Source organism: Aspergillus fijiensis (genome assembly GCF_003184825.1).
Source record: "Aspergillus fijiensis CBS 313.89 unplaced genomic scaffold BO72scaffold_62, whole genome shotgun sequence".
In the NCBI taxonomy this organism is placed as follows: Eukaryota; Fungi; Ascomycota; class Eurotiomycetes; order Eurotiales; family Aspergillaceae; genus Aspergillus; species Aspergillus fijiensis.
Window position 1 is genome coordinate 150,966 of NW_024469038.1, and position 24,354 is coordinate 175,319.

At 51.4% G+C, this 24,354-nt stretch overlaps 9 protein-coding genes across 9 annotated transcripts; 4 read left to right on the forward strand and 5 right to left on the reverse strand.

Moving 5' to 3' along the window:
• The first annotated feature begins 1,668 nt into the window (after positions 1-1,668).
• fos-1 (sensor histidine kinase/response regulator Fos-1/TcsA) lies at positions 1,669-4,396 on the forward strand. Its single transcript, XM_040939994.1, has 2 exons — positions 1,669-4,122; positions 4,178-4,396. Exon 1 carries the CDS (start codon positions 1,958-1,960, stop codon positions 4,094-4,096), a length of 2,139 nt encoding a protein of 712 aa, XP_040797285.1. The 5' UTR covers positions 1,669-1,957; the 3' UTR covers positions 4,097-4,122; positions 4,178-4,396.
• A 1,807-nt stretch (positions 4,397-6,203) lies between these two features.
• On the reverse strand, positions 6,204-7,645 carry akr1 (putative aldehyde reductase (AKR1); the record flags this gene model as incomplete). The annotated part of the gene is made up of 9 exons (XM_040946556.1): positions 6,204-6,557; positions 6,628-6,756; positions 6,816-7,016; positions 7,059-7,131; positions 7,180-7,199; positions 7,251-7,335; positions 7,386-7,399; positions 7,452-7,539; positions 7,599-7,645. 9 exons carry the CDS (start codon positions 7,643-7,645, stop codon positions 6,204-6,206), a joined length of 1,011 nt encoding a protein of 336 aa, XP_040797286.1.
• Positions 7,646-9,370: 1,725 nt separating this feature from the next.
• BO72DRAFT_451950 (putative MFS multidrug transporter) lies at positions 9,371-11,561 on the reverse strand. The gene is made up of 5 exons (XM_040945615.1): positions 11,118-11,561; positions 10,940-11,053; positions 10,745-10,877; positions 10,273-10,696; positions 9,371-10,207 (listed from the first exon to the last, which is right to left on the reverse strand). The coding sequence occupies exons 1-5, from the start codon at positions 11,446-11,448 to the stop codon at positions 9,710-9,712; spliced, it is 1,500 nt and encodes a 499-aa protein (XP_040797287.1). The 5' UTR covers positions 11,449-11,561; the 3' UTR covers positions 9,371-9,709.
• A 270-nt stretch (positions 11,562-11,831) lies between these two features.
• On the forward strand, positions 11,832-13,439 carry BO72DRAFT_480401 (ATP11 family protein; the record flags this gene model as incomplete). The annotated part of the gene is made up of 3 exons (XM_040947630.1): positions 11,832-11,853; positions 12,300-12,453; positions 12,513-13,439. 3 exons carry the CDS (start codon positions 11,832-11,834, stop codon positions 13,366-13,368), a joined length of 1,032 nt encoding a protein of 343 aa, XP_040797288.1. The 3' UTR covers positions 13,369-13,439.
• An 802-nt stretch (positions 13,440-14,241) lies between these two features.
• Positions 14,242-16,386, forward strand: BO72DRAFT_387488 (glycerol-3-phosphate acyltransferase Sct1; the record flags this gene model as incomplete). The annotated part of the gene is made up of 1 exon (XM_040941676.1): positions 14,242-16,386. The coding sequence occupies one exon, from the start codon at positions 14,242-14,244 to the stop codon at positions 16,384-16,386; it is 2,145 nt and encodes a 714-aa protein (XP_040797289.1).
• Positions 16,387-18,001: 1,615 nt separating this feature from the next.
• Positions 18,002-18,675, reverse strand: BO72DRAFT_247892 (uncharacterized protein). The gene is made up of 2 exons (XM_040939996.1): positions 18,107-18,675; positions 18,002-18,036 (listed from the first exon to the last, which is right to left on the reverse strand). Exon 1 carries the CDS (start codon positions 18,562-18,564, stop codon positions 18,190-18,192), a length of 375 nt encoding a protein of 124 aa, XP_040797290.1. The 5' UTR covers positions 18,565-18,675; the 3' UTR covers positions 18,002-18,036; positions 18,107-18,189.
• On the reverse strand, positions 18,527-20,335 carry BO72DRAFT_437947 (allantoinase alX; the record flags this gene model as incomplete). Its single annotated transcript, XM_040943368.1, has 2 exons — positions 18,527-19,773; positions 19,838-20,335. The coding sequence occupies 2 exons, from the start codon at positions 20,333-20,335 to the stop codon at positions 18,787-18,789; spliced, it is 1,485 nt and encodes a 494-aa protein (XP_040797291.1). The 3' UTR covers positions 18,527-18,786.
• A 126-nt stretch (positions 20,336-20,461) lies between these two features.
• Positions 20,462-21,259, forward strand: BO72DRAFT_247865 (uncharacterized protein). Its single transcript, XM_040939995.1, has one exon. It carries the CDS (start codon positions 20,778-20,780, stop codon positions 21,222-21,224), a length of 447 nt encoding a protein of 148 aa, XP_040797292.1. The 5' UTR covers positions 20,462-20,777; the 3' UTR covers positions 21,225-21,259.
• Positions 21,260-22,086: 827 nt separating this feature from the next.
• Positions 22,087-23,782, reverse strand: BO72DRAFT_480404 (thiamine pyrophosphate-dependent dehydrogenase E1 component subunit alpha). Its single transcript, XM_040947631.1, has 5 exons — positions 23,627-23,782; positions 23,371-23,558; positions 23,256-23,317; positions 22,980-23,189; positions 22,087-22,925 (listed from the first exon to the last, which is right to left on the reverse strand). The coding sequence occupies exons 1-5, from the start codon at positions 23,728-23,730 to the stop codon at positions 22,158-22,160; spliced, it is 1,332 nt and encodes a 443-aa protein (XP_040797293.1). The 5' UTR covers positions 23,731-23,782; the 3' UTR covers positions 22,087-22,157.
• Positions 23,783-24,354: the final 572 nt, after the last annotated feature.

Genomic DNA, 24,354 nt, shown 5'->3' on the forward strand with positions numbered 1-24,354 from the left:
TGAAAATAAGGTAAGATACAAGTATAAGTAATAGATATTCTGAATAACTTGTCAATTGATTGACAAGTTACCGATCCTCGATCATCCTACGTAAGTTAAGTTAGTTCAATTAACTAACAACAGCCTGTAAAGACTTTTGACAAGCCTCAGCAGACGACTTAAGTTACTCAGTACTCTAGGTAAGCTCTCTCTCTTTTTTTCTTTTTTTTTCTCTTCTTTTTTTATTTCCAGTCTTTTTTCTTCTCAGGCTGAGCCCGACCGGGGAATCATCAAGTGGCGCTTGACTGCAAGGGGAATCCGGGCCGGGCTCTCAGTTGGCCTGTTGGGTTCTGGCCGTCCGCCTACAGGCGCAGATGAGGTCAGATCTGGAGCGAGCTAGTGGGAAAGCGCCTTCCCTGCCTTGGTCACGACCCGGATTTCCCACTCTATGAAACCGGAATCTTCAACCTGATCCCAGTTGACTCGTGGGTAAGTGAGTGTTACTGTGAGAAGTGACTGAACTGACTGACTGACTGACTGACTGACCTTTTTCAAATGGCGATCCATCCATCCATCCATTCATCCATCCATCCATCCATGTATCCATTATCCATTTTTTTGCCCCCCTCCTCCCTTTTGCAGACTGGTGGTGGCCTATTTTCTTTCTCCTCTCCGTATCACTACCCTGGGGGCATTTTTATTTTCTTTTTTATTTTCTTATCTTATTTCATGTCATCTCATGTCTCCATTTAATTATTTTTTTTTCATTTTTTTCTGGAATGGTTTTTTGTGTTGGCTTTGATCCAATATAAAGAATGAGGCGTCCAGGGCAAATCACCACGGGCTAAAACAGGCGAGAAGTCAAGGGCAACATTCCCGATCGATAAAATTGACTGATTGACTGATTGATTGATTGCATAATTGATAATTGACAATTGATATAATACTGGGGGCTAGTGCTTTATTTTTGGCGCCTCATATAGGTGGTGATTGCATGATTTCTGTTATTATTCTCTGACTGGTGTATGGGGAGTACCATTCAATCATCATCATCCTCCTCCTCGTCATCATCATCATTGCTGCTTTTTTCCTGCTCCTCCTCTTCATTCGTGTTCTCGTATACTACACTAAAAGGATCCACGGACTGGCGGCTGATCGACTTACTTTTACTTGCCTACTTTTCCTGCTTGTTTGCCTACCACACTGCATCACCTGTCTACCGACCACCACTGCTACCACCACTAACTACGAAGTACTACCTTCTTAGTAGGTACCTAGTAGTTAGTTATCCAAAAAGGCCAGACTTAGTCAGGATCTTACTAAGTTTCTCCCCCGCGGCTGTCGGGCTTCGCTTCCGTCCAGTGGTTGGTCGATCCGGTCTTCTGACGGCTCACTGTTGACGTCGGTGGTGTAGTTTGTCTGTGTTCTGTTCCTTCTAACCTTGAAACCTACCTTGCCCTTCCTTACCCTTACCTTGCCTCGACCCTCTCCCTCTCTTCCAACTCTTGTCTACCTACCTACTCCGTACCTACGGCTCGACTCTCTCTCGACTCTCTGGTTCATTCCCAAATTAACCTCTATTATCCTTTTTTCTTCATTGATTCTCTTTTTTGATTTTCCTTTTTCTTTTTTTTTTGTCCCCTCCCCCCCTCTTTTCCCTACGAACGCAAGTAGTCGGAAAAAGAGGATCCTTTGCTTGCCATCCCCACCATACCCACTTCTCTTTCCATCTGTCTCTATAAGCCACTTTTGCCGCCTCGCCCTTCTTCTTTACCCTCTCCCTCTTCCCTTTCACCCATCTCGTCTACCTTTACACCCTATTTGTTCTTTTTCTTCTATACGTTGTTGTAATCACCTGTCTTGTATCAATTTCCTCCCCCATTGTCGCCTCAAAATCCCTCTCTCCTCTCTTTCTTCTCCCCTCTTCCTCGTCCTCTCTTTCTACATATAGCCGCTGTTCATCCATGTGTGGTTCAGCATGGATCTCAACAAGCGGCTCTTTCGCCTCGACATCGAGAACAAGAACCAAGCACCACCACTCAATTTCACCATGGTCACGACTCCTCCAGACGAGGATGAAGATGACGAACTAAACCACCTGAAACTCCGCCAAGAATCATCGAAACCGTCGCAGATTGATGTCGCCCAGCGCGCAGACGGCGTCGCAAATCGGCAGCCGCTCGACCATACTCTGAGTCGCATCTATCGACTCACGCCTACCCCGACCGTCGTGTTGGACGCTTCGTTGCAGGTCGTGGAGGTCTCGGATTCACATTTGTCTTTTGCAGGCTTGTCCAGGGATGTGGTACTTGAAAGCTTCATCTGCGATATCTGTCCCCGTGTCATTCCAGCCCTCGATATCGCTACATTGTATGGTGCGCTTCGAGCAGCGATCACGTCGCGGGACATTCAAATGGTCGACAATATCCACTTGGACGAACCGAACTCGTACTACTCACTTCGCATAACACCGATTTACGAGAAGAGCAGTTTACTCTACATGGTACTCGAAGCGCACTCCATAGCCAAGAAATTCTCTCATCCTACCAATAACCACCACTCCTATGTTAATGATACTTACAAGGTGCTGCTGGACACTGTCAAGGATTACGCCATCTTCATGCTGGACACGCGAGGCAATATCGTGACGTGGAATTCCGGTGCCGCCATATTGAAAGGATACAGCGCCCGGGACATTATCGGGAAGCACTTCTCCACATTTTACGGGAAGGAAGACCGACTTGCTGACAAGCCGGGAAAGGAACTGGTTGTCTGTCTCCGAGAGGGGAAGGTTGAAGACGAAGGCTGGCGGTACCGGAAAGATGGATCGCGATTCTGGGCCAATGTTTTGATCACTCCGATGTATGAGTTCGGCCGGCACATTGGTTTCACCAAGGTCACGCGTGATTTGACCGAGCGCAATGCGGCGGAGGCACGCATGATCGCGGCTTTCGAGGAGTCATCCAAGCTGAAGACCGATTTCTTGGCCAACATGAGTCACGAGATCCGTACACCCATGAATGGAATGCTTCTCGCGCTCACGACACTCATGGAAGCGGGCTTGACCGAACGTCAGCGTGAGTACGCTGCTATTATCGAGGACTCAACTTCGCTTCTATTGCAGGTCATCAATGATGTCTTGGATTACTCGAAACTGTCGTCTGGCTCTTTCTCATTACATCCTGATGCGTTCAGTGTCGACAATGTCACCGGGGCTGTTGTGCGCAATTGCAAAAGCACTCTGAAGCCCGACGTGGAGCTGAGCAGTTATATCGCCCCGGGCTTTCCTTTGCAGGTTGAAGGTGACCCACTGCGGTACCGTCAAGTACTCCAGAATTTGGTGGGAAATGCAGTGAAATTTACCGACAGCGGATATGTTAAGATTTACACCTCTTTCGCTGAAGACATGGCTGATCCGACTGTATTCAACGTCACCACGGAAGTCTTCGACACGGGAGTGGGAGTCCCAGAGGATGCGCATAGCTCCCTGTTCACGCCGTTCACTCGCTTTGCTGACTCGAACACGAGAAGATATCAGGGCACAGGCCTTGGTTTGTCAATTTGCAAGAGCTTGGCGGAGCTTATGGACGGTAGCGTGGGATTTCGACCGAATCCCGAAGGCCGTGGCAGTGTGTTCTGGATGACGACGAAGATGCGACGGGTGGATCTCAAGGTACCATTGAGGACCTTCAGCCCTCTTGTGGAAAACGTCGAGGATGTCGAGGCCAAGATTCAGGCTCTTGCACCCCAGAAGTACGTGCTGCTTGTTGAGGACAACCTGGTGAACCAAATGGTCATGCTCAAGCTTCTCAAGAGCATGGGCTTTGCGCGGGTTGATGCTGCATGGGATGGGGCGGAAGCAGTACGACTGGTGAAGCAACAACCATTTGCTTACAACCTAATCCTCATGGATATCAACATGCCGATCCTCGATGGTGTCGAAGCCACTCAACAGATCCGGCAAATGGGCTTGGACGTCCCGATCATCGCGCTCACCGGCAACGCGCTCAAGGGAGACGCGGAGATGTACATGGCCAAGGGCATGAGTGATTACATTGGAAAGCCGATCCATCGCAAACAGCTCACGCGGCTGCTCTGGAAATGGATGGGCACCTGATAGGGTGTCGACAAGTTCACTTTGCTGTTGTTCTGATCTGTTGTCTTTCCAACAAGCGCGCAGCTAATCCGATCGCTTTAGACCTGGCACCTGCAAATATGCGCGAAGGGCTTGTCTCAATTCATGGTTGCACTCCAGTGAAGCAGCAGCCCAGACAAGAACCCTTTTCCTGAGGTTTCTACGGCCACAGCGTGAGAGCTTCTCGCTCCTCGCTCCCTTTATTGCCGTTTCCACTGTCTACCAGCAACACTGTTGTTGCACTGTTGCTGCATGAAGCAACTAGACAGACATGCTAAACTGATGAGTAATGACCAGCTCATACCACAAGTATCACCTTGCGAGCAAACTTCCGTGAGCGCTGGAGCGCTGCCATGAAAAGCATGCATGCTGCATGCATGACTGACCATGACCATGATCCCTGGTCCCGAACGTGTCCTGTGATGACACCTTACAATCGGGGCTTATACATACTCCCCGACTGGCCATAATCAAGGCTTCACTACACAAGAAGTCACATACATACTGTACTCCACATTGTGTTCATCTAACAATAATGATACATTTGCGTGAACAAAGCCTCATTGCCGGTCAATGGGTTGAACAAATGACTTTGAATTCTCATTTCCCCAGTACAAAGTGCACACTCTACCCTAATTCCAGCCGATGATCCTTCCCCACATTGGAGCCCTATGACCTCCCACCCGGCATCGGCATCAGTCCTAAATAGAAACGACCTCCGATCCCACGTCCCCACAACCGGACTAATTCCCATCCCTTTCACGTAGTCTAGTTCCCACGCTCGTTCACCAAAAACCAACAAAGCGCCACACCCGAAGATCCACTACCTTAATCCAGATGGGGGGGCAACGGGACTTTGGAGAAGTCAAGTGGGCCCCCTGACCCCCTCTGGCCCCCCTTGACTCTGCTCTTGAGTAATAATGAGATAATAATGATAACGAAGGTAATAATATCCAATACTAACATCCACTATACGTGAGTAGTATTCAGATCCATGGATCCCATCCCCACAAGCTTTCCCACCAGCCGGGCTGCATCAGATTCAGAACCACGTGGAAGGGGGGCGGGGGCGTGTCATTCCTACGAATATATGAACTGGTGGAGGCTACTAAAATGAAGCTTTCTGATGAAGCGATCAAGTAGATTTTCCGGACTTGGCGTCGGGGGGGGGGGCGGTTTCCCGCACGAGTGAGGTCCGTCAACCTGACTGGACAGAGTCCATCCGGTTACAGAGAGAGACTTTTAGATTGGTGAGTGGCAATTCTCGACCCTACCCAGGTACCTACTTACCTAGTAGAAGTACTGAGATGTGGTAAGGTGGCTAGGTGTAACTTGTTACTGTACTGCATTATACAGTAACGAACATACTACATACCTCCTGGCTCTTTATGGGGTTATGGGAGATGCTACTGGCGAGGAGATAGATTCAGGTACTCAGCTCAGTCAGGTACTTGGATTTGCTGGCGATGATGAGGGTTGATGGTCGATGGTCGATTTCAACTTGTGGGTGAGAGTGTTTTGTGTGGTAGGTGGGTGACTTAGAGAAGGCGCGGGGGGGAAGGGCATCTTCTAGACGTAAAGAAGGCAACTTGGAAGTAGAGTTGAAGGTCCCGGGGGGGCGCGGGGCGATCTCATCCTCGAGGAGGAGGATTCCGCTCGGGTAAGGAATTCATGTCAAATAGAAACAATGTACAGATGGATGCCTTAACCCACCACTCAATGGTGTCAGCTGTCTCTCTTGTTTATATCTCCAGTAGGTACTGAACCGCCAGGGGTGTGCTTCGATTCTTTTTGTTTTTTGTTTTTCTTTCTTGGTTTGGTGTTTGTTCCCACCGGTCCAAGCCCACGTCAACAGCCGTAGTAGGAGATGCCTCAAGCTTTCGTTCTACTCCAGAGTCTTACTACTTTTCAACTTGATTTCAAGCCTATACTTAGAAAGAAAGCGACAAGGTAATAGTGGAAGGGAAATTCTATTCAATCTATCCACCTCAATTCATTTATACACATATCACATCATATTGGACGGGTTCTGGTTCTTTTATATTCGCTCCCCTCTCAACCATTCATCAGAAATAAGTGACCAGCACATTTAAACCACAACCTTGTGGGAAGCAGGCTTCTCCTCCTCCTCACCGAAGATGTTGATATCCCAGCGGGGCACGTTGGCGATGTAAGGGGTGTTGTAGCGTCTGCGGTCCTTGCCCAGGGCGGAGACCTTCTCGACCTCCTCAGGGGTGAGCTCCACCTCCTGGAAGTTCTCGGCAATGCGCGAGGGAGTGACCGACTTGGGGATGACACTGTGGCCGCCGACCTGGGACCAGGCGAGGATGACCTGGGCGGGGGTGACGGTCTTGCCGAGGCGCTGCGAGGCGGACTCGGCGACTTCCTTGACTTCGGGGCGGGTGACGAGGAGGGGAACGCCGAAGCCGTTGTTACCGAAGGCCTGATGGGATTTCATTTATGATTAGCTTGGGGGAACTAGCCGAGGTATGGGAGAACCGAAGCCAACGTACGGAGTAGGCGGTGATGTGGATGTTCTTCTTCTTGGCGTACTCAATCAGCTCGGTGCTCTGCAGGACGGGGTGGCGCTCGATCTGGTTGACGGCGGGGACAACACCGGTGGCGTTGATGATGGCCTCGAGCTGTTGCAGAGATTAACAATCTTGTTCACTCATTGTTGGAGGGCAGGACCAATCCTTACGTGCTCGACCATGTGGTTGGAAACACCAACGGTGCGGGCCTTGCTCTTGGGGAGCTTGGTCACGGCTCTCCAGGTGTCGACAATGGAGATCTCGTCGCTGATGGCAACGTCACCGCCCTCGACGCTGCTGTTCTCAACCAGAGGGAAGTAGTCGTTGCCGCGGGAGAAGGAGACGGGCCAGTGGACCAGGTAGAGCTGGGGCTATTAGCGATTGCAGAGCCGCAAGGAGTATCGGTATCCTACATCGAGGTAGTCGAGCTCGAGCTCAGCAAGACACTCGTCCAGGGCCTTCTCGACATCGTCGGGGTGGTGCTGGCTATGGGGGGTTAGTCGGGATCGAGCGTGACGAGTTGCTCAGACTGACCTGTTCCAGAGCTTGGAGGTCTGGTACGAGTTAGAACATATACACCGATGTCAGGAGATGGTTATGCGCACAATGAAGATGTCCTCACGCTTGAGGCCGGGGATGTCCTGGAAGGCGCGCTTGATACCCTGGGCAACCTCGCGCTGGTTCTGGTAGCTGGGGATTGTCAGTATGGATGAGTGATTTGGTTGTGTTGAATGGCTTACATGGTGGCCAAGTCCTAGATCGTGTTAGCTTTTTGGTTCCATGCAAATGGTGCTTTGAAAACCTACCAAGTGACGGTAACCGGCCTTGAGGGCGTGGTAGACGGCCTCACCGACCTGACCGGGGGCGGACTGCCAGGTGCCAAATCCCAGCTGGCTGGAAGAGGTGAGTAAATGTATCTTTGATGATAAATGATGAGTAGGCGAGGAACTTACGGGATCTCGTGGCCGGAGCTGAGAGTGACCTTCTTTCCGAGAGACATTGTAAATGAGGAGAATATGATCGATGGACGTGGAGAGAAGGAACAGGGAAAGGAGAATGGTTTCAGGGGAATTGAGGAAGAATAAGAGAGGAGAAAAAAAAGGAAGAAGAGGAGGAGGTTGCGAAAGAAATACGAGAGGAGCTCGAGTGGGGGGGGGGGGAAAGAGGAGGGAAGAGGAGGGGGAGCGAGCCGTCACGACATCTAGAAAGAAAGTAGTATTTTTACCCCGCCAGTCGGTCTCAGACTCTCAATAGTCAATCAGTAAGTTACCCCTCGGTGGGGCCAAGCGCGTGGGATGGCCTCAGGTTCATCCGTTCAACCATTTCTGGATACAGGAATTGTCGAGGGAATTGTCGACAGGACTACTCTAGTCCGGTCCAGACAAAGCAGGTACCCTCATCTCCGATAGGCAGTCTTCGTGTGATGCAGTGTCATCAACAACTCGCATCTACAGCTGCATCTCGTAGGACCATGAGCCGTCACGGGTGAGTGCAATGCAATGCAGCATGCACTCACACACATCTGCTGGACTGCTGCACTTTGACATGATGTCACTTGGCGATCCCGACAGCTGAACAAGATTGAACTTAGGTACTCAAGTAGAAAAAGATTCCTCCGGCTTCTTTCCCCTTCAGTTGGACCATCGATTGGTGGAGACGACAGCCACAACACCATACTCTATTGGGGCAAGCGCCGGAGAAATTGGGGTCCTCCAGTCTGGGACCGAGAACAGTCAAAATAGCCTCCACTTTCCTCCGCCCACATGAGAAGCGAAAACGTGGGGGAGGATAAGGGGGGAAGTTGTAAAGAGTACGTACTCCGTACACCTTCGGGTTAATCCTCCACCGGAAGTCCCTCGTCCCCGCTCGGAGAATTACCCGTTCGGGTCGACCAGTTTATACTCCCACTCCGCTCCAGCTAATGTCGATTCAACTCTCGGTTAATATCCCGAAACAACACCCGAGCGAACTATCATGGATTTGTTCAGATCAATCGTACAGAGATAGAGAAATTGTTATATTATAGTAAGATCACAAGTTCGTGAGTTTGGGACCGGATAGCACAGCTTCAAGGTGCCCCCAGTATCCACGATAATCTGGAATTGGGGTCATTGGAAGGAGGTACACCTTGAATATCGCACCGCTCTCGATCCTGCAGAGACGGTCACAGACCCCCAATCAGATGCACAGATCCATGTGTGCCGGCCAATGGATTGCTCGCTGCAGAAGTCCTGAGTCCATGCGGGTCGGTCCTGCTGCACCGAACATTCTAGTGCAGCCCTATGAACCAATGCTTCGATTCTTGAAAGATGCGGGACTCCCGCCATCTGGCACTGCCTGCGCCAGGAGCTTGTCGAATGTCATAGCGAGTAGTGAGGAAATGAGAAAAAGGCACACAGGGGTGGATGACTCTGCGCGTCGGGTATAACTTTCGACAATAAAGATGAGACACGCGCTTCACTTGAAGGAAAGTAAATGCGAGGCTCTACATCGTCTGTATCATTCTCAGCTATTCATGTGAATTGGCCTGAGCTTGGTGCTGAAGGTGCAATGCGGAGATAATGCAGATCGTGCACAAGGGTATCTGTGCTTTCAACGCACGGCCTACCGGGCTGCAGGAAAGGAATGCTCTTAGTAGTTGGACTATACGCCGTGACAGAAGAGAGAGGTCTACAAAAGAGGCTCCTGCCGCTAATCTTCTTTTGGCGAGAGATGAATTAGTGTGCTTTTTCAGACTTCTGGTTGCAGGCATATATCCTGTGGAACATGTATTGGTCCTGCAGTCCACATGTGTCGATAGAGAGACTTCATCTACTCAGTAGCAATTGATCGACTGATCGGTCTCTCAGCCCCCCCCGGGCCATAAAATGAGCTTCTGGAGACCAAAGGATGCGGCTTTGTCCCCGTACCTGCACACCTATCTATCCCTGGACTCAAATCCTCGCCAACTACTACGTTCCTAGTTGCAGTATATTCTTAGATCATTAGGCCATTTCTTGGCCAGGTTCTTCGCATTGTAAATTTCCTACTCCTGCGTCGGCAAGGCCACGCTGTTGAGCGCGGCCTATGCTTCATCTGCATGAACCCTGTCAGGTACCCTCAAGTGAAGCAGGGAGACGGAAGCCAGAAGATACATTCCTCCCGCCAAAAGGAATGGCAGCCCGAACCATGCGGGCCCTAGCCGCAGGCCCAAACGAAACGCGTACGCCAGAAGTGGACTGGCAATCACCATCCCAGATGACGTGATAGCTGCAGCTGACGAATAGAGGGTTCCCACGCGGTCCGGCGGGACCAGTGAGGTCACAAAGCTGCGGCATGACACTGCGAAGGCAGCGCCCAGAGAGAACAGCACAATGCCCAGAATTACTATGGCCCGCGATGCGGCCGTGGCGATGACGAAGAAGCCAAGAGCGGAGACGAAGCTACTTCCTCGAGCCAAGAGTAGGTCTTTCAGCTTTGCTGAAAGTTCGAAGTACCGGATCAGTAGGAAAGACAAGCCTGGCATAATGAGTAGATAGTTTGCTAGTATGATGATACCGCGCAAGGAAATGAGGAGGCTAGCCTGCAAGAATTGTGAGATCATCGAAGCTTGTTGGAGAGAAAGGTGACGGCCATGATGTCACTTACATCGGCAATACTCCAACTGAAACGTTTCGACGTATATAGCAGCAAAAGGCTCGTCGATTGCTTGCTGATGGACGTGACAAACAGCGCAAAGAGACAGATGGCGATGGCTGGGCTGCCTATTATTAACCTGGCAGAATCCTGGAGGTCCTGGAATCTGCCCTTGATATACTGCTTCACTGAGGTCTTTCCATTCAGAGACGACTGTGTCTCGTCTTCACTGGTCACAGTCGTCAGATCAATTTTAGATTTGGCATCGTTCAGTGTTTCCGGCATGAGAAACGCAGCCAATGACCCGAGAGTAGATACCCCAAGTCCGAGCATGAATGGCAGCCATGGATCACTAGCCATTAGATATGCACTGACTGGGGTGGCTAGGACTTCAGACACAATCACAGTGCTGGTCAAGCGGAACAAGGCTGTAGCTCTGAGGGCGAATTAGAGAATGCGCCAGCATAGAAGGGCTATCACATACATCTCTTCCTCGGAGAACAGGTCCGCTACCATGACCAGAGCAATGGATGAAAGGGTGATGTCCCCGCCGCCAATGAGCCTCCACATTCCAGACAGCCAGACCAGCCGCAGTGGTAAGACAGTGGAATACAGGCCTTATTATCATTGTCTTAGCCGTAATACAGTTCATGTAGGCAGGAACCGGATCCCCACTTACACACGATGCGGACCCAGAGCTCCCCGAGGAGGGTCCCCAAGAGACCAAGAAGGAGAACTGGTTTGCGCCCCCAGCGGTCCGCCAACACACCATACGGAACAGACAGAAGAATGCCTAAGATGTAGTGCCATCAGCCTATTGTAGTATCGGCATAACGTGATTCAGCTGGTCATCATACCTGGTAAAACATCGGATGTCTCTTTCCATCCATTTACGAGAGCCAACTCACTCTGCACCGGCTCAGACTTACAAATTCCTTCTGTCGGAACTGTGTCTGCTGGGTTCCCTAGAGTAGTCAGATAGTTCTGGCAGACAATATCCTCAAATATCTTAGTTTGAGGGGCGGCAGTCAGATAGAATCCAAAATCCACGGCTAGAATGAGTATGGACGCTGCAATCATCACGGTCAATTTTCGGGACCTCGATGCGGACGTCGGTCGAACTCTGTTCGCCTCCAATAAAGGCGCACGCTCATCATGAGTCACTATCGTATCGGACGCGTCTGCCATTGGAATTTAGCCAAGTGATAGCGTCGGGCTCAATTCTGTCAAGAACTGAATACCAATCGACTGAGATGAAGCAGGAAACGTTGGGGAAAGATTAAAAGGAGCTGAAGGATGAGGTATGTTGGGGGGAGGGGGCGCTACCTCCTGGTAATTAGTGCCTACCCCTGCACATATAGATTAACCCAGAGGACTAGAGTGAGATAGCATAGGAAAAAGCATAAGCTGACTGATAAGCGTCTGAGCGGGGTGCGCTCAACCATACCGCCAATAAGACCAAGCATTGAAGAAGGTTTTAATTTGCTTGAGCATATTCCATATTGGAGGATTTATACACATTGTTTAGATCTTACTCCAACCAAGTGGGAGGGGTCCGGAGTGGTGGCGATATGGCTCATCTGAAGCAGCAGGGCATGCTGTATACGAGTGCTCTGTCAGTAGAGTCAGATGTTTGAACCTAGATGGCACATGAATGACAATCGAGAGTATGGGAGTTGAGACGAAGTACCGCATGCGTGCTGTCCTGAGGTTTCTCCTCGATAAATAGCTTTGGCCACCCACATCAATCTGGGGACGATAAGCCACACGTCTGAGCCAATTCACCAGTCCTGTAACTAAATAATTACCTTGATATACACCCACATCTAATTTCGAGAAGTTCATGATGATTATTCGTATACTGCAGTTAATACTTCGAATAACAGAAGAAAAGAGGACCTTAAGATATTAACTGAAGTATGCTGTGCTTATATAAGCATCGCAAACTGAATCCTCGGCTCTGGCACTTTTTCGAACCTGAACTCGCCAACTCCGCGGTAGAGCTACAATTCTGAAAATGTCCTCCTTTCGCGCATCAGCTTTTCAGTCGCTATCTCGGAGCAGAACCTCTTTCCTCCGCTACCAGCAAAGGAGGTGGGCTCAAGTACACGATGTCCGCTTTCTCGCGACACACCATGACCCCAAGCAGGTGCTGGACAGGTACAAAGCCAAGCTTGACCAGAAAGCCCAACAGTGAGTCAATGGCAATCCTCACAACCTCGCGATCACGATACTCATATTGATATGATTAGGGAGGGTCATGAGAACATCGAGTCGCTGAAGGATGCCTACAAGGAAAAGATCCAAGACTTTCGCCGTAAAGCATCCACCTCAATCACCCCCGAACCATCGACCCCGTCTCCCTCCGCCACCGGGCCTCCTCCCCCTCCAACACCACCTCCCTCCCCTCAAGCTCAGGCTGCGATAAAGGCTACGGCCTCCGCGAAATCGGGTGGAATTAAAGGTCTTGATTCTTTCCTCGACGTCGAGAAGATTCGCAGCCTGCCACCCAAGGAAATCGAAACCCTCTGGCGTCTCCGGCACGCCAACAACTCCCACTCCATCTGTGCTTGTATCCCTGTGGAGACATACCAGCGCATTGTGTCTGCCGCGCGCCAAAATCCTCAATTCATCCTACCTCTGCCCCGTGATGCGACACAGGCCGAGGCCGCGGAGGGCGAGAACAGCGAGAATGCCAAGGGTGGTGCAGACATCCATTTCCTCCAGTGGGCCTTCCACCCCCCGGCATCAGCCCCGTCTCCATCTGCCACCCACGCTTCACTCGCCAACTCCCATACTTCCACAATCATCTTCACGCATCTTGCCGCCTACAAGTTGCATGGCTCCTTTGCCCAGCCGCATACCACCATTACCCACCATCTTGATCTCGCGGACGACAAGGGACTGGTCCTTATGCATGGTCAGGTGATGCCGGACTCTGGTGTGTCTATCACGGATGCCAGCTGGCTGGTCAGCTGCGTGCAGCGATTCTATGACTTTGGTGGACAAGCTAGTGGGCGGAAGGGAGAATTGCTACGCATGTTCACTCGGGGTGACGTGCAGAATTTCAAGATTGAAGAATTATTGGCTGAGGCCGAGAAGGTTTAGATGAGCCCTGGTCCGAAAAACTTGTGTATGTACTATATCTAGGAGTCGAGTCAAGTCATGAGCGTATTTCCACCTCGTATTGAAGCGAGAATTGCCAAGCACTGGAACCGTCCTCGTCCTCGTCCTCGTCCTCGAAGTCGGGGAATCCGCCGGGATCGGCGCTAGCGCCTTCCGAGTCCGGTCCTCCGTAACGGTGTCATATCACGTGACTGTACTGTACATCATGCAGCCCCGCGCGCCTCCCCCGAAGAGCCAACACGCGTCCAGGTTTCACCCACTGAGGACCCTGATTGGCACCAAAGCATATCTACGGGTGTACTAGCAGTACATGTTACAATTTATCTTTAACTTCTCAACTCTTTGTCCCAAGTGTTGGGTCCCAACCGTTTTTGTGTCGGTCGGAGAGGGGTCCAGATCGACGGAGTAACTTACCTAATCAACGCTAGCTTCAACAGCCGAATTCCTCCGGAGATCGTTCGATTCGCATCATTCTGCGCTCAGTTCTTGATTTATTTCGTAAAAACTTTCCTTCTGCCGCTGCATCTCCAGCTGCATTCCCAACCAACGACTGTTTCAGTAGCTGCAGGCGGCATAGTGTCGACGCCCAGTGGGAAAAGCTGTCTGACTATCGCCTCATCCGCCCAGTCTGCTTGCTATCAACGCGCCCACGCGCTGGCTGTCCCCAAAAAGAAAACCCGCCGCAACGTCACCCTCCGTCACACTGACCGGCCGATAAAGCGTCTCAACCCCGCGGTCATGAGTTGAGGGATACAGAAACGAGGCACACCCCGCGGCAATATTGATGATATTTGCTTTTTCTCTACTCTTCTCTCTATTCGGTCTCAACAAGTTCGAGTAACCCAAGACGCAGCCATGGCTCGGAGATACATGATCCCGTGGCTATATGACCTTGGGGTGTGGATTTTCACCCTCTGTCTGGACATTTTCTTCCGCGAGGTCTACTCTCGCGGTGCATGGCGGATCCCCAAGCGGGGCCCCGTCATCATTGTTGCCGCCCCCCATGCTAATCAATTCGTGGACTCGATCCTACTGATGCGCATCATGAAGCACTATGCTGACCGTCGCATCTCGTTCCTGATCGCCGACAAGTCTATGCGCGAACCTTATATCGGAACTATGGCTGGATGTATGGGCGCGCTGCCCGTTGTGCGGTCGATGGATCATGTCAAGCCCGCAAAGGGTGAAATCTACCTCCCGGACCCAGAGAACGACCCCACCTTGCTCAAGGGACGCGGTTGCGACTTTACGAGTGATCAGTTCATGGTGGGCGGGACCATTATTCTCCCCCGCGTAGGCAAGTCGAGTCCCGAGCAACAGGCAATCGAGGAGATTATAGATGCGAACACGATTCGACTGCGCAAGCCGTTCAAGACGTTCGAGAAGGACCACCCTCTCTATGACGCTTTGCGTAAGGGAACCAACTTCAAGATCGCTCCCCACATCAATCAGAGCAAAATGTTCGATGCGGTGTACCGCGAACTGATTGCTGGTGGCTGCATTGGTATCTTCCCCGAAGGTGGTAGTCACGATCGCCCCAGCCTTCTCCCGTTGAAGGCTGGTGTGGCTATCATCGCTTTGGGCACACTGGCGCTGGATCCCAACTGCGGGCTGTCCATCATCCCGTGTGGTATGAACTACTTCCATCCGAACAAATTCCGCTCTCGTGCCGTGGTGGAATTCGGAAACCCTGTTCAGGTGCACCCGGATCAGATCGAAGCGTTCAAGGCTGGTGGAAACTCCAAGCGGAACGCGGTGGGCTCTCTCTTGGAAACGATCACAGAGGCATTGACCACTGTGACACAACAAGCTCCTGACCATGAGACATTGATGGTCATTCAGGCCACTCGTCGACTGTACAAGCCGCTCAGAATGAAGCTGCCCCTTCCGGTCGTAATCGAGCTCAACAGACGTCTCCTCAAAGGCTACACCCAGTTCAAAGACGAACCTAAGGTACTTCAACTTAAGAAAGCCATCTCTGATTACAACCGGCGACTTCGTGCTGTGGGAATTCGCGATCACCAAGTTGAATGGGGCGACGTCAAGCACCGCCCCTGGTGGCTGGTTCTGGGCACCTTGCTCTACCGTGTCGGCGAACTTCTGACCCTGGCCGTTGGCACTCTACCCTCCGTCGCTCTATTCTGGCCTGTCTTCGTCACCGCCAAGGTTGTCTCCGTGAAAAAGCAACGTGCTGCGCTTGCCAACTCTGTCGTGAAACTCGAGGGCCGTGACGTCGTCGGCAGCTGGAAGATCTTGGTCGCCATGGGTCTCGCTCCAGCGCTTTACACTTGGTACACCGTTATTGTGACCATCTGGTTACACTACTGCCGCCACGATGGATTCTACGCTTCTGTCGTCCCGTGGTGGATGAACGCCCGGACTTACATTTCCGACTCAATCCCGCTGGCGCTCTTTTCCATCTTCTTCTTCGGCCTCATGATCTCTGTCTCCTTCGCCGGACTCCGCATTGGCGAAATCGGCATTGACGTCCTCAAGTCTCTGCCCCCTCTCCTCGTCGCCCTCAACCCTCGCTCCGCCAGCTCGCTCGCCAAACTTCGCGCCGAGCGCCAAGCTCTCTCTGCTAAAGTTGTCGACGTAATCGACAACTTCGCCCCTGAAATCTTCCCGGACTTCGAGTCCGAGAAACTGATCGACCACGAACATCCCGGAGACGATACGTACCAGTCCCGCCTCAAGAGTATGCCCCCCAGTGAACCCGAGAGCCGCAATCGCAGCGCCAGCCGCAACGGACGCAGCCGGTCCCGCAGCGCTGGGTTCAATCTGTACGAGACCTTCCTCAAACCTCTCAGCATCAAGTCCAAGGATGACCTCGGCGAGGTCAACCGCCGCATTCGGGACTCGATGCAGGAACGCGGGCGCCAGCGAGTTCGCGAGGAGTACGACCAAGACGGGGAGGAAGAAGTGGTTTCCTTGGACGGGTCCGCTAGCGTCGGTAGTGGCGATGTAGTTGTTGTCGAAGAGATGAAGAAAACGAAATGATTTAATGGCGTGTGTTTTGGGTGGCGACCATGATTTTGAGGCGATAGGCTATCTAGGCTGTTCTGTCACACCCTGAAGTCGCTGTGACTGTGCGAGTGTAATTTGGCAGCGATTTCTTTCGGTTAGTCTGCCTGGACTGAGAAGTCATGTTAGTGATTGTTGTTGTGGATGTCGATACCCTCTCTCCATCGTGCTTTTTATATTTACCATTACTATGACTTTGTTGTTCTATTAGGATTCCTCCGTGATTTATGCATGTCTCATATCTCCATCCTGTTGCGTTCTGCGGGCCGATTGATGCATTATGTTTCTGTGTTTGATATAGGTAGCAAAAAAAAAAAGCGAATGAACAGTATCATGGAATTTTATTCTAATATTCTTCAAGCAATAGACTGCAATGGAGACTCGATGAACCCACTGTCTACCATCGATACCTGGACATGGGTTGCTTTTTCTCCCGCATTGATTGGTTCTGCGCTCTACTCCGCCCCAACATCTCCATAACCTTCCTTAATGTACAAAGAGTACATGAATATCTTCGTATCCGTCAGTATAGACCTGAAATGTAGTCCTAGTTAGACACGACGCTTCCCCTACATCCACTTTCCTCGATGAATCCAGGGGTGTTATGTTTATCATCAAGAGGAGTACGGATAACTAACAAATCGGCATTGCTTTTCTTCCAGCCCGACCTTCGGCTGAGTAGAACTCGTAGTAGGATTGCGACTTGATATTTGTTTTCAGTCATGAAGAACCGCTTCCGCATTTCTCAGCAGGGGCTTCATTCAACAGGCGCTGAGACAAACTCGTCGATATAGGCTTTCTCACTGGGGGTTGGGAGAAATACCAATCATCACCGTCTCCATCCGTGTTGGCATCGAGGTTGTCTTTGTCGCCCGAAGCATCCCCATCGCCGTCGGTAGGTAGCATTGCTGGCGACGCTTGCGCCCGAATTGGCGGCATCGGTTTGGTCGATAGCATCGGGTTGCCCATTGGTGGTTGTTGCGTCGGCGACACCACTGGGATTATCGGTGTTCTCAATGGTTGCAGTACTATGACCACTCAGATTCCTCGACCACAATGTGTTATGAAACTTTTATGTCTCTTGGATGGCTTGCGTCTCGCTGCCGTAAGCGCTCTTGAAGGGTCGGAATGTCTTTGTTGCGCTCTTTGAGACTCTGGAAAGTTTTGGGCGGGTGCTGAACTCGTCATGGCTTGGGGAAATGACTGTGGCGTTGCGTGGGAGGTTCTCGTCGTCTCATTGTCTCTAAGGATGGGCGTGAGGGTGCTTTTATCTCCCTTGCCCTCTGAGGTTGACCCTCTGAGGTGCGGTGGGAGATGTGATATTGGAGTCTGATTGACTATATGAGATTGGAGAGAGAATGGTGTAGGAGAATGAGGAAGAGACAGGGAGATGGAGAATGAGAAGAAGTCAGTAACGTGGCGGAGAACCAATGTCAGGGTAGGTAGGGGGATAGGGTGAATCATGGGAATCATGAATCACACAGGGAACCCAGGAAAGCGTGTCCTTCTGTATAGTGGAATCTCACTTGAGGGGGCTGTAGTAGTCAACAGACACATATCAATATGCCGTAGTCGAGATATTTACCACCTCGGTAATGTACAACATATAGACAGGGCATCTAAAACCTATTCAGAGGATAACAAATGTTCAAAGTCAGATTCATGGTCTAGTAAACCAGGGACGTCAACCTGATACTGTCGAGTCGAGGCTATACTAAACTCTATGCAGCTAGGGAAGTAGTGTTGTACTGCATCTACAGGGTGTACGAATAAAAAGTCTCAATCAATGAGGCAAACAAAAAGATTTAGGAACATTGCAGAGAAGTAGACGACTGTACTGTTAGTAACTAGTGATGGTGATGGCCGGCCCTGTAACCTGCCAAGGCGGGATGGCGCCATAGAGCGGTGACGAGGGGATGATGGATGCCTGACAGGCTTGGTTACCACCAAGGGGTGGGGGAGTGGCTCTGCTCTTCCTCTTGTTCCACATGAAACTCCAACCTGGAACCTTCTTCGACATCCCCATACCTTCCCTATCTGAATCGAAAAACAAAACTTGATTTCTATCGCAGAAAAAGTTTTTACAAGGGGAGAGGCACACTGGTATAGCTTATGCGCTTTCTGTTCATCATAAAGATATGTGCGTGTATTCATGGTCTAAATGACTTAGTACTCTTGAGATGCTTATGAGAAAGAATGCTGATGATATGCTTTGCTCGCTGGGCTAGGTTTATGTCGTGATTAAGTGGTATCGTCAATAGCGGGTATCGTGCTAAAGGGGTTGGAGTTGCACAGCAACTCGAAAGGGCTGGTTTGAGGTATGGTCAGGACAAACTCGAACATGTGACTCTGTTTCAAGTTTCCAAGGACAAGAGATCAAACACGCTTGTCGAGCAAGAGACCTCCAGTAGGGGTTTTGCTGGCAAACCCAGCTTCACGGTTGAAAACCTTCTCGCCACGCAGCCAGGTCTCGCGGACCATGCCGCGTAGCGTGCGGCCTTGGTAAGGGGAGCACTTGTTACGGAAGAGCATGGTGCTGGGCTCGACGACCCATTCGGTGGTATCGTCAAAGACACAGATGTCTGCGTCGTGACCGGGAACAAGATCGCCTTTCTGGTTCTGCAGCCCCACCTGACGGGCCGTGTTGGCGCAGCAGAGGCGCACGATGTCCTGGAGAGCTTGCTGGGTCATGGTTTCGTCGGTGCTGGTGGCGAGGCCTTTGCGGCGACTGATTTCGGTCCACAGGATAGGAAGACCCAGGCCAACAGATGAGATGCCACCCCAGGCCGAGAAGAAACTACCTTCGTTGGTGGCGGGACTTTCCGAAGTGCAGCCCCCAGGCACATCAGCTGGGAGAAGCTTCAAGTCGGGTGTGCAAGGCGAGTGATCCGACACGATGGTCTTGATGACACCGTCATCGGCGTGACGGTCTACCTCTTCCCAGAGGCGATCCTGGTTGGACTGCGAACGGATAGGGGGGCAGCATTTGTGACGGGTATCACCGTCTCGGATCTCCTCGGCAGCCAGGGATAGGTAGTGGAAGCATGTCTCAGCGGTAATGGGCACACCCTCCGCGCGAGCCTTGCGCAGCAACGGAATTGCTTCCATTGCCGAGAGGTGGACAATATGCAGAGGGAGCTTAGGAGCTAGATGGGACAAGGAAAGGATCTCTTCAACAGCGCGAGTCTCATAAGACGACGGACGAGATGCGAGGAATGTGGAGTACGCCTCAACGGGGCCTTCCGGTGCCGGCTCCGTCTCTCCAGCCATTTCTGCATGGAACATCAGGGTTGTGGGCTCATCAGCTAATTCAGCCATAGCCTTTCGGATGTCATCCGAGGAGACGGCGGGGAACTCGTCAACCTACTTAAGGTTAGTATGCAGATACACTATCAGAGACTAAAGATGCAGGGAAATAGCCACATACCCCGCTATCGATAAGGAATCCTTTGAAGCCACGAACACCTTCATTCACCAGAGCCTTCAATTCGCCGGCGTTGCCGGGGATGATGCCGCCATAGAAGCCAACATCCACCCAGCACTTTCCATGGGCTGCACGGAGCTTCTCTTTGAAATTGGCTACTGTGGTGGTCGGCGGGATGGCGTTCAAGGGCATGTCAATGACCGTGGTGACACCACCAAAGGCAGCGGCCTGCGTGCCTGTATAGAAGCCTTCCCATTCGGTACGGCCGGGCTCGTTGAGGTGGACATGAGCGTCAACCAAGCCAGGCATTAGGACATGAGGGGAATAGTCCGTGTATGGGGTATCGGCAGGAAAGTCGGTTGCAGGGATCACGGAATCGAAAACCGCCGTGATCTTTCCACTGGTGCGGGAAATTACGATAGTGGCTGCCGTCAAACGCCCCGAAATGACGGCGCGCGAGGAGACAATCACTGTGATTGACGGTATTTGAACGGGCTCCATTTGTGGCTATGAACTGGGAGGACTCGAGTATGGAGAGAGGACAAGGGATGAGAGGAGTCAAAGAGACAGAGCAGACAAAAGGTCGAGACAGACAGTCAGACTACCTCTGAACAATGGACGAAGATAAGGAGAAGAAGGGCTGATAGGCCGATAAGGCGGAAATGGCGGTAGGCAAGGGATTCCTTCCTCTGATAAGGCAGGCAGTGGGCGAGAAAACGATCGAGTCAGGCCCTCCGATAAGGGGTTGTTTAAGTATCCGACGTGATAAGCAGGCATTGTTCCTCTCCGCCTCGCCCGATTATCTAGTAGGCCAATCGCCATAATATTGATCGAGTAACAGAAATCGGGGCCCACAGCAGTGACAGATCCACCGGGTCTTCCTCTCATTGCCTCTCGTTCAACGGTTAAGCTCTGCACTTCGCCTGAAAGGTGCAAGCTGATCATGAGCCTCCTTATCAGCTGCTCTCGTGACTTAAAGAGGTGCTTGTGTCGCATCGTGGAAGGGTTTCTTTCTTTCTCTCTGTTCGTCTTTGCGACCTCTCTTTCATTGTTGCTCCCGTCAAGGCGGCAGACACTCGCGAAGAGGGGGGGGGAGGGGAGGGAGGCTGTGAAATGTCCGGGTCTGTGTGTTCTTCACCCATGGGTCGGATGTATCGGGCGCCTCCGGCATCCGCCATCGGGGGTCCCCTGGGGCGAGACAAAATTTCGACTTTTTTCTGCCAAAGGAGATGCTCTTACTCGATCAAAACTCGGAGGGGTACCTGAATTTGACATTTCGGTTACTCGATCAAAATTCTCCCGCGGCCGCGGGATGGTTGAGCATGGACCCTCTCCTCTTCTTCCCCTGTTGTTCCGGAGGTTTTGTGCGTGGCATGGGCTATGTGGATAAACATTGCCGGTCTCTCCAGAGAACCAAGAGGATCTAGACTGAGCGTGGATTTGAATTCACTTCTCCCATGATTAATTGCCGTACGGTACTCCGTAAAGTGCGGGAAACCACGCAGAATTGACCGCCTTGAGACGAGATTCTGCCGGTCTGTTGTTGATTAGGTTTGTGGATCGCCGCCACCACCACATCATTATTCCTGTCTTATGCTCACATCTTGTCCCTGCTTGTTTTCCCAGGGGGAGGCGAGGATGGTGATGGCATCTCATTATACTTCAATGAGGTCAGGTTGACTCGATGTTTGTGTTTGCCCGCAGGCCACTGCACCACGCCGATGACGGAAGATCAACAGGCGGTGTAGTGTGAATCAGGCCTCAGTGCCGATATCGAAGCGTCCTATGGATTAGGGCGAGACTCTGGTTCCTAAAATGGGTAACTAGTGCATGGCAGTAGTAAGTATGAAGCGAATGTCATGTGCAGATATTGAACCCCCCCTGTTTTCTTCTGCAGAAAGCCAGAATGAGATCAATTGCATCGGCTATCCCGGCTATTGAGCGTTTGGTAGGAAGTATGTGTGACAACTCAGAAATGGAAAAGCGGAGGGTGAGGGGAAGAGGGGAAGAAGAAGAAGTTGTGGACTCAGGCTGGACTCAGGCTGGACTCGACTGGCGGCAACGATCGATGCTTTCTAAAAGAGGAAATGGATTGCCTTTTGTTGGGTCACGTGTCGTCGTAGTGTTGGCGCAGTGGTTGCGATCATGAGGCCTACTCGAATACGAGATCATCCTAGTCCCGAGCATTGCTCTTCGCTGGTTCTGCGACACGATCACCGCTGCATGATGTTACAGGAATGCGGGCCTGGATTGTTTGATTGTTTGATTATTTGTCTAGATGTATAATTATCACCTAATGCGCAAATCATCAATTAAACGCACGTTACAGTCCGTTGATCCCGTCCTTGAATTGCCGAATGTCATACTCCTCAGGATAAGTCTCCAGAATACGCTTCAGGTCTTTCATCTGCTCTTGCGCCTCCTCGGTGACCTCCTCATACACCCCCTCAAAGGCAGACCGAAGTGGTGGTTTCAACTCACGCTCGGCCTCGCCGAACTCTTTCAGCACTGCTTTGCGAAGCTGATCGCGCGTGTCTCGCTCAATATCCTCGTTCCAGATCCCTTCGTTCTCCAACCACTTCCGCAGACGGATAATCGGGTTGTCGCGACGCTTCCAGTCCTCCACCTCAACTCGGGCTCGATAGGCAAAGCTATCGTCACTGGTGCTATGGTGTGAGACACGATAGCTCATCGCCTCAATGAGGACTGGCTTGCCGCCGTCAGTCAGAGCGATTCGCCGTGCCTCACGCATCGCTTCGTAGACCGCAAATATGTCATTGCCATCAACGCGGATGGTGTCGATTCCGTAACCAATTCCACGACTCGCGATGCCATCACCGCGATACTGCTCCAGAGTCGGAGTTGAAATGGCATATCCATTATTGCGACATATGAAGACTACGGGGCAGGATCGTGTCGCGGCTATGTTGAGACCTGCATGGAAATCGCCTTCGCTAGCAGCACCTTCGCCAAAGTAGCAGGCTACGATCCGAGGCGGTATATCAGGGTTCTGGAGGGTTTGCAGCTTCAAAGCATAGGCAGCGCCAGAGGCTTGCGGTATTTGAGTTGCGAGAGTTGAGGAAATTGTGTGCTGTACCGGTCAGCAATTATACATCAAAGCTCCCCCTTCGTACGGGTCACTGACAGTTCTGGGATAACTTTTGCCATAGTGAACGGGCATATTGCGGCCTCGGCTATTGTCGTGCTGATTGGCAAAGAGTTGGCTCATAAACTCTTTCAGAGTGAATCCTCGCTGTTGAAAGACTCCAGTCTCACGATACTGAGCGAAAACCACGTCGTCGGGAGTCAATGCAGCTGCGGAGCCAACGCTGATACCCTCTTCTCCGGCAGAAACCTTTACGAGCAGTTAAATTCTCTCCGTAGCAGATGCTCATAAGCTAGGTGAGAGCGGGCTTCTCACCATGTAAAAACTCAATCGGCCTTGTCTCTGAGCCTCGAACATTATGACATCCATGACGCTCACTAGCCTTGATCAGATGCCAAGTAGTCACCGTAGAGAATAAGCTCCCACCTACCCGTCAACATATTCTTGTACCATTCCAGTATCTTTTCCTTCGGTATATCGAGGGGCTTGCGCGTCTTATCAACCAGGACTCCGTCGGAGTCCATGACTCGGTAAGTAGGGATGTTGGACACTTCGGTGGGGTTGATGAACTCCATATCGGTGGTGAATTTGCTGTTGACAGCGCCTGGAAATCGAACTCTAAGAGATAACTTTTAGTGATCAAGCTCATGACTTGGCTTAAATGAAAGTCTTGCGGGGCGCCATACCGGTCAGATCCCGGACGCTGCGATATAGAGCTACCCCATCGCTGAGAAATCACTGGTAAACGTGCGTATGAGCGACTTAAAGAACGCGAGATGCTGAGAACCATGGTGTATCTCTATGCGGTGCTGAAATCATACAACGATGCTGTAATAGAAAAAGAGAACCTCTGGCATGCTCGGGCAGCTGCTATCTATCCAGTCTCCCTGGAAATCCTGGGGAATGCGGAGAAGGCGGTTGGCCTCGGCCTCGACGTCACATGGACACCGGGGATAGCCGCCGCGATTGGGTAGTCGAGTTTGCTTTGTTTGCGCAGATGACCTAATACACATAGGTGATCTACCTGCAAGCACATGACCAAAAGTAAGATCTTCGTTTGAATATCATGCACATCGTTTATCGATCCTTGCTGGTATTCCTGACATTGTGTGGGTGATCCAAAAGTTTGACAACGGCTTCTGGGCTCGGTATGGGTCGGCCGAGACTAACGAGCTCGGTGAGCCTGTGAGGAGGGAGAGCTTGTTCCTTCGGCATGCCGATCCTCGGGCCGTGTTTCCGTGTGAGCCGTTGGTGTGAAAGCATGGACTTTTTCGACCCGGTGGACTGTATCTCACCCATCTCTATCAGGTTTCAAGACACACAGTACGCACTCCTCTCCCTCGACAGACAGGAACTTCCAAGGGTTTGCGGCTGAGTCGCGGTCACACAGACTATACCCGAGTACAGCTCACTC